The 12,285-nt window shown below is 48.8% G+C and overlaps 1 protein-coding gene and 1 pseudogene across 1 annotated transcript in view; both read right to left on the reverse strand.

The window, feature by feature from the left end:
* Positions 1-699: 699 nt before the first annotated feature.
* Positions 700-2,949, reverse strand: LOC148522757 (uncharacterized; annotated as a pseudogene).
* Positions 2,950-5,726: 2,777 nt separating this feature from the next.
* LOC148522758 (uncharacterized) overlaps positions 5,727-12,285 on the reverse strand; it is a 31,262-nt gene continuing 24,703 nt past the window's right edge. The window contains exon 2 of the mRNA XM_088473741.1: positions 5,727-6,517. Within this exon, the coding sequence (XP_088329867.1) occupies positions 5,727-6,517 (791 nt within the window). The remainder of the gene's footprint in view (positions 6,518-12,285) is intronic.

Below are 12,285 nucleotides of genomic sequence, written 5' to 3' on the forward strand. Positions count from 1 at the left end.
TCAATGGGGTGCCACATACTTCCCCGCTAAAAGGTCCTCACGAAAGAAAGTAACTTTGAAAGTCTCACATAAAACAGTCTCTAGTACATTACAGTGGGATCAACACAAGATCAGAATAATGCAGTTACCAACAATATTCATGTCAGCTACATAGTAACAGTGAGAAGTTTTAAAAATCACATTTCAGTAAACTTTAGCTACCAACGGGTGTGATATGTATTACCGCCGGCCGCATTTACTAACCTAACCTAACCCCCCCTAACCCTAACCCTTCTTAGGGGTGCCTAACCCTAACCTCCCCCCTGTGCCTAATCCTAACCCCCCTCTAAGTACCTAAACCTAACCCCCCTTCCCCGCTGCCTAAACCTAAGTCCCCCAGGGGGGATGCCTAACCCTAACCTCCCCCCGGGGATGCCTAACCCTAACCCTCCCTCCCCCAAACCTAACTCCCCCCCTGCGCAGCTGTCCACTGCGGCGCCCGGCATCCGCTTGATCGGGATGCCGGGCGCGGTCTCCAGACATCGGGCAAAGGACAGGCGTCTAGAGTTAGATGCCTGTCATTCGTCCCTAAAGCAGTCTGGAAGCCGGCGGTCGGCATTTAGACCATCGGGTTCCAGACTACATCCCCTACCAACACAGCATATCAATGTAATGCCGTTATTACAATCAGGTGTTAGAAAGTTACCCCTGCCGACCACCCTATTGTCTACAGTGTATAGATGGAGCACCTTTGTTCCTTTTCCCTGGCTTTCTCATTGCCTGTTGCAGACGTAAGACAAACTCTTCACCACTTATTGAGGTGTACTCAGTCTGGGGGATGACGCTCTGGAAAAAGCCATTTCACCGACCCTTTAGTTTCACTCAGGGATTTTGCAGGATTATGAGGATTAGACGTTGATTCAGCTAAATCTGATGCATTGGGTTTAGGGGGAACCCCCAAGTCTTTCCTTGTAGCTGTGTGGATAACTTCCTTGGTGTCCTTTTCCTGGTCAGCTGCACTTGAATCGTCCTGATCAAAGTCGGTCATATTATAACCGTTGTCCTCCATTCTGGCCTTATCCTCACATGCTGGCTCTGGAGGAAGTTGCGGTCTGGTTATATCCTGCAGGTTCTGCTACACTGTGTCACTTGGTTCCTCCACAGTTTGTTCATCTATTTGTCCCAATGATTCACTTTCTTCTGGGACATCAGGATATGGTTGCGTGCCTCTATATGGTCTCTCTGAAGAGTATGGTGGGTAGTGACTCATCAAATAAGTCTGTGGTTCATGTACACGTTCTGCCACACTTTTTGCTTCCACGCGCTCTTCTCCACTTACACAGTATTGGCAGTTTTGCTGGTAGTAGCGTGGAGGACCTCAGCGATGTGGATAGCGCCAGTAACGGTTGTGATTTGCAGCATATCTGCTGCCTTTAACTGGAGCCCCACCAGGACCATCGACGTTTGTTGCCTGTAGACCTTTTTCTCAATTGATTACATAAAATTCCACAATTTCTCCATCTCCTAGGCTACGATGGTATTTTGTGGGTTGTTCTTTTGAATGGCCGTATAATGAACAAAAATATCATTATTGGTGCCATCACGTTTTATGAATCCATAGCCACGTCGCACATGGAACCATACAACTTTGCCTGAAACTCTTCTTGCTATGGCTGATGTAACATCGCTTGCAGGTAGCGTGCTCACAATTTCTATTTGATTCTGTAATATTGGGCCCAGACTCACATCTCTGGGCTGCACTTCTGCCATCAGTTGACATATTTTCTCTGTCCCTCCTGAGGGCTGGTCCTTGGCCTCAGGACTTCTGTTTTTAAAGACTCTCTCTGGATGCAATAGCGTTCGATATAACCACACTGGTTACATCTACGACAGATGGATCATCCTTGTGAATCAAAGTGATCGGTCACTCTCCTCCTCTCTTTTCTCCAACTTGGTTCCATAAAGCTTTGCGTTTGGGATAGCAACATGCTGGCCACTTCTTTCCGCATCTCTGCCATCCCTACTGTCAAATCTTCCATCTATCATCTAAGTATTTGCAGAGGATTCATGGATGGTATCTATATTCCCTGTAAAGCAGTATCCTTCTACTTTAATGTATGATCGGAGTTCGGGCAATTTGCTCCAGGTGGATGAGGACATTTATGAAAGCCCGGCATTTGCTGGAAAATCCATGTCCCGGTCTGTGACCGTGCCTATCACCTTGATTGCTGCTTATTTGAAGTCCAGAAAGGTGTGTTACAGGAGCTGCATCCTCAGCATTCGCAGTTGGGTTCGGGTCCCTTCCCCCTTAGCCCCTTCAACCAGCTGGGTCACTAATGCTTCATCCGTATTCCTGACTTCTTTTGCATCTACGGTCTGGATTGCACGCAAGGTTTCTTGCAGAGTAAGGGCATAATCGCGAAGGGTTCCCCCCGGCTCTGTTTACATGCGTAGAATTTAATTTTTAGTGCAGCGATTGTCAGTGTCTCAAATGTGGTGGCTAATCTTTTTAGCACTTGATTCACTTTCTGCCTCTCACCCAATGGCCATGACGTAGCTTCTTGAAGGACAGATCCTTTGAGTTGTCCTATTAATATTTCGACCTGGTGTTGGTCGCTCAAGTGGTACAATCGAAACATCAAGTTCATTTTATTTTTGAATTCAGTAAGGGTGTTCCCATCTGTGCCATGAACATCTTCACTGTAAATTGGGAGCCATGGGGTCCCCGAAATAGTAAGGGAGTGTAATTGGGTTAATCTCCTTACTTTCGAATCTGAATCCTGTTCGTAGTGACGCCAAATGTTGCACCCTAGAGACAACTCTAAACAATTGACCTTGTAGCCAGGATGCTTGTAGCAGATTCTTCAGATGGACTCGGAGAGGCAAGGAGGATGGGAGTCACACACAGGTACGTTTAAACAGTTTCCTTCTACAGAGCATGTGCTTATTTATAAACAGACTGTAACTCATAGAGATTAGAGAATAATTAGGCAACAGACTTCTTCTCAGTACATTCACTTGGCAATTCTACAGTTGGTCATATGAAATCGGTATGAAATTCCCGGCAGTGGCAGGCCGACACTGGAACAGATCCCGCAGCAGCAGCCCGACAGCGCTGGAAATCTCGATCGTCCCTAGGTAAGTATTACCTAACCTAACCTACCCCCCTAACCCTAACCCTCCCTTAGGGGTGCCTAACCCGAACCTCCCCCCCAAGTGCTAACCCTAATCCCCCCTCTAAGTGCCTACACCTAACCCCCCCTTTCCAGCTGCCTAAACCTAAGTCCCCCCCGGGGATGCCTAACCCTAACCCTCCCTACCCCTAGCCTAACCCTAACCTCCCGGGGGGGGTGCCTAACCCTAAGTCCCCCCCGGGAGCCCTAAACCTAACCCTCCCCCCCACGGCTGTCCGCTCGTGATGCCCGGCATCCCTTCGATCGGGATGCCGGGCACCGGGCTCCCGGCGTCGAGGAAATGAGCGGCGTCTACATCTAGACGCTGGGCATTTCACCCTCGCTGGGATATGACAGTCGGGAAGCCGGCTGTCGGTAAAATGTCAGCCGACTTCCCGATTGCATCCTGGTCATATAACGACAGCATCACATTGACGGGAAAAATGGTGTGCAAAAACAATTTAAGTAATCTCACATTTAACATTAATACAGCATAGTTACCATATCGATCGTTACTTCACAACACATAAGATCTGCATTGGTTTACTGCTTCACTAATACCTTAACACCTGATTAGCTTACTTAACTTAAGTTACAAATAAATAAAGACGCGGACACCAGAGCTTGGCTAAAAAGGTCACAGCTTTTTATTTATAAATTAAATTCAATCAACCTAACCAGGGTGGCCAAGAGACGCTGCAACTCAGTTCTAGCTTTCACCTTGATCAATACTCGGAGGACGACTAAACGACCCCCCTTCAAGACGTACTAACGATGCGAGAGTCTCATTTCCCTCCTGGGCCAATCCGAGGTGCTTTCGCACAAAAAACAGCACCCGGGTCCCCCCGCAAAGAGAAGGACAAATTCGCCAAGGGCAATGGCGGGAGTTCGCTGCAACTCAGTGGCTTTAGGTGGCGTAAGACAACTTTGTGGGGGCACCACAAAGTTGTCTTACGCCACCTAAAGCCACTGAGTTGCAGCGAACTCCCGCCATGCTGTGCCTCACCTAAATTGGAAAAAAGCAGATTAGTGAACACAACTTAAATGTGGGTGGGATGGTGGGTTCCGAAATTCCACTGCAAAAGAGGCTGAGCTGCCCTCTAACCCTTCCTTATATATCCTCCATTTAACTCCTCCTATCCCTCTGCCTATAGGATGAACTGACCACCTGACACAAACCACTCACTCAGCAAACAGGCTGTCATATACCAAAACACCTTGCAGAAACCATCAATCTTATCTATCCTCAATCCTATACAGATTTCGTCTACCATAAGATCTGCATTGGTTTACTGCTTCACAAATACCTTAACACCTGATTAGCTTACTTAACTTAAGTTACAAATAAATAAAGACGCGGACACCAGAGCTTGGCTAAAAAGGTCACAGCTTTTTATTTATAAATTAAATTCAATCAACCTAACCAGGGTGGCCAAGAGACGCTGCAACTCAGTTCTAGCTTTCACCTTGATCAATACTCGGAGGACGACTAAACAACCCCCCTTCAAGACGTACTAACGATGCGAGAGTCTCACTTCCCTCCTGGGCCAATCCGAGGTGCTTTCGCACAAAAAACAGCACCCGGGTCCCCCCGCAAAGAGAAGGACAAATTCGCCAGGGGCAATGAGGGACAGTGCCCCCACAAAGTTGTCTTACGCCACCTAAAGCCACTGAGTTGCAGCGAACTCCCGCCAAAGCCAGGCCCTAAGGAAAGACTGGCCCGCCACCCAAACTACACCAAAAATGAGAATAAATCCTTCTCAAACAAACTGGTCCCCAAAGCATTCAAATGCACACCATCATGACGAAGGAACTTCCCAATATCACCAACCAAAAAGCCATGACTCACCAAAATTCCTTCAATTTTTTCCACATGCTTGGCAATCGCAACATTGGCTTTCTTACGCGCTCTCTCCAAAGCACCATACTTGCGCACTCCCCTCCATGTCAAACGAGGCATCATTTCAGACCATACAATCCGAATAGTGGGCCACCGCAGACGGATCTCGTCCATCACCTCACGAATCCTGACAATCAACTCCACACCTTTCAACTGGCCCACATCATTCCCACCAACATGTAAAACCAATATTTTTGGAACTCCCCACTTCGCCACCGATGAAACTATCAGTGCCAAAACAGATGCCACACGCAAGCCCCTTACACCAATCCAACGCACTCTAAACCTGCGAGGCCACAAAACCTGTTTTTGGGACAACACATATTTTTCCGCCCAAAAAATATATGAGTGACCAAGAAGCCACACCTGCCCCTCTTCTTCCGCCAATGCTGTGGAAAAAGAGAGAACCTAACCGTGAGAACCGCACCAAACCCAATTCCAACGGACACAACTTTAGTAACACATAGCAACTGACTAGCAGGGATGCAGAACTGGGGAAAACAGGAACCCGAGTGAAGAAGAAAAACCAAAAAACCTGCCCGTGAACCAAATGGGTCAAATCATGGCTAACGGGAGGAAAAATTAAAAATCCCTTCACACCCCCAATTGCTCAACGCTAACCGTTGACCAATTGGCAGGTAAGCAATGTTTTCGGGTTAACGCAGGGTGCGCCCCTATATCTTATCGCAACGGACGTACTTTTTATACGCAGCTGACTTCCAGCGCCCCACCTTCTGAATGTCCTGTACAGATGCCCCTGAGAGGGCCGCACAAGTAGCAGCGCCAATACGAAAAGAGTGCGTGCCATACTCTGAAGGATTCAAACCCAACTCTAACAAACCTTTCTTAAAAACTGCTGCGAATTGAAACTTGGTTAGAGGAGTGCCATCCGCGTGAATTAGCCATTGCGCACCCCCACTAGGACGCAAATCCATAAACCTTGCAGCTAACTGAACTGGACAGATGTCTAAATCCTTATTCTTATGAATAGTAACCCATTTCCCCCTGCCTGTTTGATCAGTTTTGGAGAATCGCAGCTTGCAAAGTATCGCTGAGTCACGAAAAACAATGTCTTTTAACAAAAGACCAGAAACTGTGGAAGTTTTATTGCTAGACACTACCTCACTAACCCGAAAAGCCCCCAAAAATGCTACCGCAAAAGCAAGCCTAAAAAGAAAAGTTTCATACGAATCAACTGCTATCTTTCCCATTGAAGTCAACAAGCCAGACAAAAGCTGCAAATCAACTGGCCGGCGAGAGTCTGAACGAGCTGGCGACCCCTTAGCCCAACCCCTCAAAGCCTTCACTAACACGAAAGCCTTGGTGGGATCATGCAAACCTTTTAATTTGCAGAAAAAGGAGATACCAGCAAGCGCGGAACCTATAAACGCTCTAGATCTGCCCTGCTGATATCGAAACCAAACAAAAGATGAAATCAACTGTTCCGGAGACTTACCCTCCACGTCTGGGAGAGCACAATGCGTGCACCAATCCCGCCAAGCGGCTGAGTAAGCCCGGAAAGTCGATGGAGCAAGCGACTTTAACGCCAAACCTTCTAAGCCGGCCTGATAATCTGCCACACAAACGAGGGGCAGACCAAACCAACGTTAGAAGCCGACAACACAAGCGCCCGGAAGCGATCAAATTGAAATTGGGACAGCGCGTCTGCAATGTCATTACACACCCCTGGCACATGCTTCGCCCTGAATCTAATATTAAACTCCAAGCAGCGCAAAACTAAATGTCGGAGCAAACGCAAAACAAAATGTGAAGATGAACGCTGGTTGTTGATGGCATGAACCACACCCAAATTGTCGCACCAAAATACTACATGACAGTTGCTCAGTCGCACGGACCAAAGTTCAACTGATACGACAATTGGAAAAAGTTCCAGCAGCAACAAGTTATCCGTCAAACCCTCCTCACGCCAAGCTATCGGCCACGGAGCCGCGCACCATTCCCCATTGAAAAAGGCCCCAAAACCTGATGATCCGGCCGCATCCGTAAAAAGTTGCAACGAACTGTTCGCTAATGGAGGCGAAGGCCAAATGCGTTCACCATTAAAGTGTATCAAAAATCTATTCCACATGCGAAGATCCTCCTTTATCTCCGCGGACAGGCGAATGTAGTGATGCGGCCGAACCACGCCAGCTGTTGCCCTCTCCAATATTCTACAAAAGACCCTACCCACTGGAATAATACGGAAAGCAAAATTTAAAGAGCCGAGGAGAGACTGAACTCTTCGTAACCTTACTGAATCCTCTGCTAAGCAGATCTCAATAAGACCACGCAGTTTCTCAACCTTATCAATGGGAAGTCTACAACAGCCCTCTATCGTATCTATCTCAATTCCCAAATAAGATAAACAAACAGACGGACCCTCTGTCTTCTCATTAGCAACGGGAACACCTAAAACTCTAAATAAGGACTGCGCAGAAAAAAGGAGGTCAGCACAAACGTCACTTCTTCCTGGACCAATAAAGAGAAAATCATCTAAATAGTGCACTATGCCCGTTTGTCCGGTCCCGGCATGTAGACACCACTGAAGAAAGGAGCTGAATTTCTCAAAATAGGCACAGGAAACCGCGCAGCCCATAGGTAAACACTTATCTACAAAATAGCCCGGATCTAACCTAAAACCCAGAAATCTCATGGCCTCAGGATGCATTGGTAATAAACGAAAAGCTGATTCTATATCTAATTTAGCCAACAAAGCGCCATGCCCAAAACTACGAACTAAATTCAAGGTATCGTCAAATGATTGGTAAACGACCCTACGACAATTCTCTGGAATGGCATCATTAACAGAACCTCCCTGCGGATATGAAAGATGCTGAATCAACCGAAACTTGCCCGGGACTTTTTTAGGAACTACGCCAACTGGAGAAATACAGAGATTATGCAAGGGAGGACAAGGAAAAGGACCCTCCATCCTCCCCAGCAAAACCTCCGCACGCACTTTAACCCTCAATTCCCCGGGAAAATCCCTGGCAGAGCGCAAATTCTGGGATGCCCTAACTATCAACTGCCTGTCAATGGGTAAATGAAAACCTACTGAAAAACCTTCGTAAAGAAAAAGTGCATCTTCTCTACATGGGTATAAATGTAACCATCTAATAAGAGAATCTAAACGGACTGGAGAACAAGCCTTAACTAGCACTCTTGGGGCCCTCGGCACGGTCCTGGGAAATACCTCCTGCCCCACGTCGACAGTCCTTGGCCGGATGCTCACCTCCGCAGAGACGACAGGAGTGGCGAAAGCAACACCCCGACCCCCTAGTACATTTGGAGTCGTTGTAGGCAAAGCATTTCCCTCTCCCCACTCCTGTCGACCCCTGTCTGTTGGCAGCATAGCTTTTCCGAGGAGGCGCACCGTCCAAGGGAGGCCGACGCTGTTGAGAGACCTCTAACCAGACTTCAACATCCTTAACCCCGAAAGGAATAACTGAAGAACCGTCATGTTTTTTCCTAAATTGTGAATCATATTCACGCCATGCCAAGTTACGAGACCTGACGAACATGTCGAGCACTAAAAATAGATACCTGAGAATGTTAACGTGCTCCTGCGCCCTGGTCTCCAAATAACATGTCGCAAATATGAGCATGCCTTTCAACCACGTATTAAAGCTGCAAAAAGCATCTTCTCCTATGCCTCCCGATTTTTTAGCCTGCACCAAGCCTTTCCTCATGTCATCTGTGAGTGAAAACAGGTCTACAAATTTCCCTTTGCGAATTTTGCCTTTTACACTTTTCCGTAAGCCTCGTAGCACCGCAGTATTCACGCAATGCACTGTATCTGCCCCTGCCTCCTGCGCTTTTGCCCCTGACTCATCAGACCTCCTAGTCTCGCTACCTGGCTTTTTCGCCAGCCGCCGCGCAACCAGTCTAGCAATTTTACGGGGGCGAGCGGGGGAACCAGAAGAGTGAGATGAAGAAGAAGAAGAGTCAGAAGAAGACAAAGGAGTTTCATACTCACCGGTACCAGATGGAAGCGGACCCGCTTCAGCAGACTTCTCCCTTGACGGCGCCACGGCTTCGGATACTGGTGCCGAATCTTCCTGTCCCGAAGCAGGCAATGAAAGAACCGCGGACACCTCACCACTTGGACCACCAGATACTTCAAGGCCTGGAACTAAGGAAGACGTGTGAGCCACCGCAGAAACGGACCTGGAAACCTCCGGGGTGGGAAGGGACATGGTGACCGGCTTAGGAGGCGGAATGGCTGGCGGCCGCGGAGGAGGCGACAAACTGGGCGGGGGAAAAACAGAGGCAGTTTGGCCGGAGTGTGTGCTGAAAGAGGAAACTGGGGGCAAAGGCGGTGGCGCAGCCGCTGCAGGTGGGTAAACTTGCCAAGCTGGCAGGTAAGGGTACTGAAACTGCGCATGCTGAAAAGCAGGAGGATATGCCGAAGGAGGGGCCGCGAAATGGGGAGAATAAAAGGGGGCAGGAGGAACAGCAACAGAAGATGACAAAATCGGAGGAGCTACGCCTGAGCTCCAAGAAGTCTGACCCCAAGAAGGGCCTGCCATAGAAAGGGGGGGTGGTGCATTAAAGGAGGGTGCCTGGCTGCCGGCTGGGGTGTACCATGGGGGTTGAATAGAAACCGGCACTATGTGCCCAAATGATACTCCAGCGAATGGAGTAGCGGGCAAAGTTGGGGAGCTTAAACGCTGCGCTAAACCCCCCAAAAAATGTGAAAAGGTGCCTGGGAAATAGGGAGACCCCGCACCTAAAATGGCCGCCTGAGGCAAGATGGCCGCCGGGCCCGCCGCATGGGCCAGGCCGGCTGGGCCACCGGAAATCAAAGCGGCAGAGGTCGCAGCCACGGTGGCCACGACACCACCGGACCCAACATGAGGCCAGGACGGGGCTGAGGTCAGGTGACCTCCGCTGCTTGAATGGGGCAGACCCGCGGAAAATGCGGCGCGCACGTCACTGACGCCGCCGAGAGCCCCCGCCGGAGCCGCAGGCAAAGCAGGTGTGCAAGGGGACCCCAGCGGCGCCAAAGGAGACCGCGACGCTGACCGGAGAGAGGGTGAGCGGACAGGGATGCGCAGACCCGTCGCGCGCTGGAGAAGCAGGGGCCGCGATGCTGCCAGAAGAGCTGGCGCCGGGGCGAGGTGGGGATGTAGGCGCGCCAGATACAGAAGCACACGGGGAAAGAGTGCAGGCAGAGGAGGGAGCGGGCCCAGCAGCCGCTGGGGGGCCGATGTCAAGCGGGGCAGAGCCTCTAGGGGTGGACTAATGAAACTGGGAAGGGGAGGTTGGGGGAGATAAGCGGGTGGGAACAGAGCGCAGAGGGCACGAAAATTAAGCCAGCCGGCGGGGAGGGGGGGCATCGCGACGAGGACGAGACATGGTGAAAAAAGACAGTGGTAATAAAGTAAATAGGATAAATATGCCAGAGATACTCAGCCTTTCCGAAATTCCACTGCAAAAGAGGCTGAGCTGCTCTCTAACCCTTCCTTATATATCCTCCATTTAACTCCTCCTATCCCTCTGCCTATAGGATGAACTGACCACCTGACACAAACCACTCACTCAGCAAACAGGCTGTCATATACCAAAACACCTTGAAGAAACCATCAATCTTATCTATCCTCAATCCTATACAGATTTCGTCTACCATAACCATGAATTTACATTTAGAAACCCTAATAAAACAACCTACTACCCTTGTGTGCACGAGATAAAGCCCGGCAGTTTGGTGGCGGGTTGGTGGCGGTTTTGCTATCCGCAGATTTACTAAGGCCAAAACCGCTTCAAAACCACTGTCAAAACAAATGTTAGAATAGAATAGAACAGGGCTGTCATTTGTAAACCGCAGCCAAACCACCACCAAACCCCCGGGGTTTAGAACCCGCCGCTTAGTAAATTTTGTCCTGTGACTAATATTATCACGCATTATTTATATAGTACAAACCTGTCACAACACTCTACAGAGAATGGTGTCCAGGCACATTAGTAATTGCGGCAGTCTGAGTGCAGTTTACAATCTAATTTCCATACCACAGCGGTATTTAAACACGCACATATCACTAGGGTCAGTTTAGTCAGAATGTGGGAGCAAATCTGGGTACTTGCAGAAAACCCTGCACAGCTAACACTCTGAGATGAAAATTAAACTTATGGTCCCAGAGCTGCCAAGCAGCATGGATGTTAGGGACCCATCTTATGAGGTTCACCTTCATGTAGTGGATGGGCAAATAGTTTTACAAAACATGTACTAAGGACCTCACTTATATTCAGGATTGCCAACATTCTGGCTGCCCCTTCCGGGAGGGTGCAGCCAGATCGGCAATGCAGGGGGGCGTGGCCGGCATAGGGGCATGGCCGGACAGTTTCAAGGGCAAAGCGTGGGACGTGGCAACGCGATTGCGTATTTTTGGCCCCGCCCCGCTAGCAATACTGAAGTTACCAGCATTGTGAAGCAGGGGGCGGGGCCAAAATTACATGATTCAGCGTGGGGGGTTTCTCTTAAAACCACAGGGAGGCTGTGGTTGGGGGCGATGGGGTTGGCAGCTGGGAGGTTTGCCTGCATTTCCAGGGGGGCCGGGAGCGGCACCTGATTTTTCGACCAAATCAAAAGGATAGGCAAGTATGCTTATACTCCATGTTAATTCTAAAGTTTATCAGGATTATTTTGACTGTCACTGTTCTTAGTACTTAGAGTGTGCACCTGTATTCTTTGTCCCCTGCATTGTACTACAAGTATCAGCATGGTAGCACTTATGTTTAAAATTAGGGTGGGCAGTCCAAGCCCCCTCCCCATTTCTGCCAGGCAGTATTGTCAACATCTGTGATTGCCCATGTACTGTACACTTTGTATAGAGTGCGGCTTACAATACCAAGACAAAACGTGATTGAAGACTCTCGAAGAACAAAGCTGCTACAGTAACTACTTTATAAGTAATACAAAAACTGTGTCAGGAAAAGGATAGGATTTGCCTATTTACTTTAATTAATTTACTTTATAGTTATAAAAGATATCTCAATTCATTTTGCTACAATGCTCCCTCTCTGCCACCGCCTGCTCCCGCCTTGCTCCCCTTTTCAACTTATCTCTCTCCATCGGCATCTTTCCCTTATCATTCAAACATGCTCTTGTCACACCTATTCTAAAAAAAACATCAATCTCGACCCGTCCTCACCCGCCAACTACCGCCCCATTTTTCTTCTCCCTATCAACCTCCAAACTACTTGAGCGGCTTGTCTATCTCACCAGCTATCTCT

The sequence above is a fragment of the Taudactylus pleione genome, unplaced genomic scaffold (assembly GCF_031769625.1).
Source record: "Taudactylus pleione unplaced genomic scaffold, aTauple2 ptg000139l, whole genome shotgun sequence".
NCBI lineage: Eukaryota > Metazoa > Chordata > Amphibia > Anura > Myobatrachidae > Taudactylus > Taudactylus pleione.